General features: G+C 45.5%; 1 protein-coding gene across 1 annotated transcript; it reads left to right on the top strand.

Moving 5' to 3' along the window:
- The first annotated feature begins 1,213 nt into the window (after nt 1-1,213).
- LOC143546590 (uncharacterized) lies at nt 1,214-1,825 on the top strand. The gene has a single exon (XM_077038230.1). The coding sequence runs from the start codon at nt 1,214-1,216 to the stop codon at nt 1,823-1,825; it is 612 nt and encodes a 203-aa protein (XP_076894345.1).
- Nucleotides 1,826-2,169: the final 344 nt, after the last annotated feature.

Raw genomic sequence — 2,169 nt, 5'->3', positions numbered from 1 at the left:
GCGTGATCCTGACTGATGCGGACCAGGCCCTCATGAACGCATGCGTCGCGGTCTTCCCTAATGCCACCAAAAATTTATGCAGGTCACATATCCGAGAATATAAGGAGAAAATTTCAGGGCCTATATAGCACGGAAATGGGGACGAACTTTGCGTACTGGTGGAAGGTCCTGTATCGGTCGCCGACGATTCAGGAGTACGATCACCGTCGCCTCAACATGGAGCGTCATTTGATACGGGACGATAGAGCCGGTGAGTCCTTCGTATCACCTGACAATTTTTAATAGCCTAAACATACGTGTTAATAACGTTTCCTTTTATTTTCCAGAGGTCTGGCAATACATTCGCAAGAGCTGGCTGGATCCATACAAACACAAGTTTGTAGCATGCTGGATCGACGAACACCGAAACTACGGAGAAACTACGACGAACCGAGTTGAGATCCAGCACGCAAATCTGAAAAGGTACCTCAACGGAAGCAACAACTCGCTCGACACAATTGCCAGGCAAATCCTTAAAATGGTCAACTCGCAAATGAAAGAAATCGGTAAATCTTTTGAAGCCTCCCGCTCGAAGGTCATGGAAGGACATCGACAGCACGTCTGGTTGAAGAAGCTAATAAACAGGGTTTAGATTCACGCTCTGGGTCTACTTGTGCACGAGTATGGGTTGATACACAAGATGCGTGACGGCGGCGCTTCATGCGACCACCATTTGTATTCGTCTTCGGGGCTGCCATGTGCCTGTCGGATTGAGGGATACATAGTTAACGACACGTGTATCCCAATAGAGGATGTTGACCCGTTCCGGAGGAGGCTTAATTTTTATCCAGCCTGTCCGCCGAACGAAGAGCCAGACTACACAGCAGGTCTGCGGGACATCACAGATACCCTATCGTCCATAGATGACCCTAATCAAAAGAAAAGTTTTTTCGCCAGGCTCTTGTCTACTATTCCAGAGAGATCTAAAAAGAAGTAGCCAGAAAAAAGAAAGGATCCTCGGGGGCGTCCCAAAAAACCAGATCCCCCGAGGCACAGCGCATACACCCCCGCTCCAGTTCTCCCCAGACACAGCACCTACAACCCATCCTCGTCACATAGGCCTAGCCAAGAAAACCCCTCCCCATCCTCGCTGACTCGTTCGTTGTCCCAGTCAGTGTCGCGGTTTAAAACTCCTCGTAGATGACCTACGGGAGCTCACATCGGGTTTCCTTTGATGGTTTCACCTGCGCAAGTACCGGCGATAGAAACGTTTAGGAGCGTCATTCCTAGTTGGGCCCAACCGTTCGTCGCAGACATCAAAAACGTACGCCCAGACGGTAACTGCGGTTTTCGATCAATTGCAGTGGGTTTGGGGATACATGAGAAAGTTTGGCCGGATATTAGGCGGGCGATGCAGAACGAGCTGGAAACGAACGAAGGGTGGTGGAGGGCGATGTTCAACAAAGAGGATGACAGATTGTACGGCTGGGTTCATTCCAGCATTCCGTACTACAACACGGTCAAACCGGCGCCGCCGAGTCGTTGGTTCAGCTTACCCGGTCACGGGCACGTGGCTGCTCAGACATACGCATGTGTGTTAGTCAACCTAGTTGGCAATCAAACCGAATCTTACTTCCCATTAAGACTCGGTCCTGACTTGGTTCCGGACCCACATGTTATAGGCATCGCTAACTGGGGAGGTGATCACTGGATATATATAAACCTGGTAGGGGATTTCCCAATGCCTAGGCCAAACCCTAATTGGGAAAGAAGCGACGTACCGGCGGCGCTCGAATGGAAAACACGGATTGGACAACGTTTGAAGGAGTACGAAGACATACGCTAGGGTTGGCGAAGGAATCCTCTAACGTAGATCTAGACAGTTTATAGAAGACATAGTATCAATGGACAAAAAAGTCTATAATAATAATAATAAATAGTAAATAGTAAATAATAAATAACAATAATTAAATAACAAACTAATATTAACATTAATAACTAAATAATATAAAAAAAATAATAAAATTAATAAAAATAATAATAATAAATAATAATAACTAAATAACAAATTAATATTAATATTAATAACTAATAAATAATAAATAGTAATAAATAATGATAATTAAATAAAAAATAGGCCTCAGACGCCTTATATCAGCAGACGTCTGCTCAGCTACCAGACTTAGGCCT

The sequence above is a fragment of the Bidens hawaiensis genome, unplaced genomic scaffold (genome assembly GCF_021521415.1).
Source record: "Bidens hawaiensis isolate Kalapana, Puna unplaced genomic scaffold, B.hawaiensis_p1.1 tig00014404_1, whole genome shotgun sequence".
Taxonomy (NCBI): Eukaryota; Viridiplantae; Streptophyta; class Magnoliopsida; order Asterales; family Asteraceae; genus Bidens; species Bidens hawaiensis.
The sequence above is the reverse complement of the archived record's forward strand: the minus strand, read 5'-3'. Positions and strand labels throughout refer to the sequence as shown.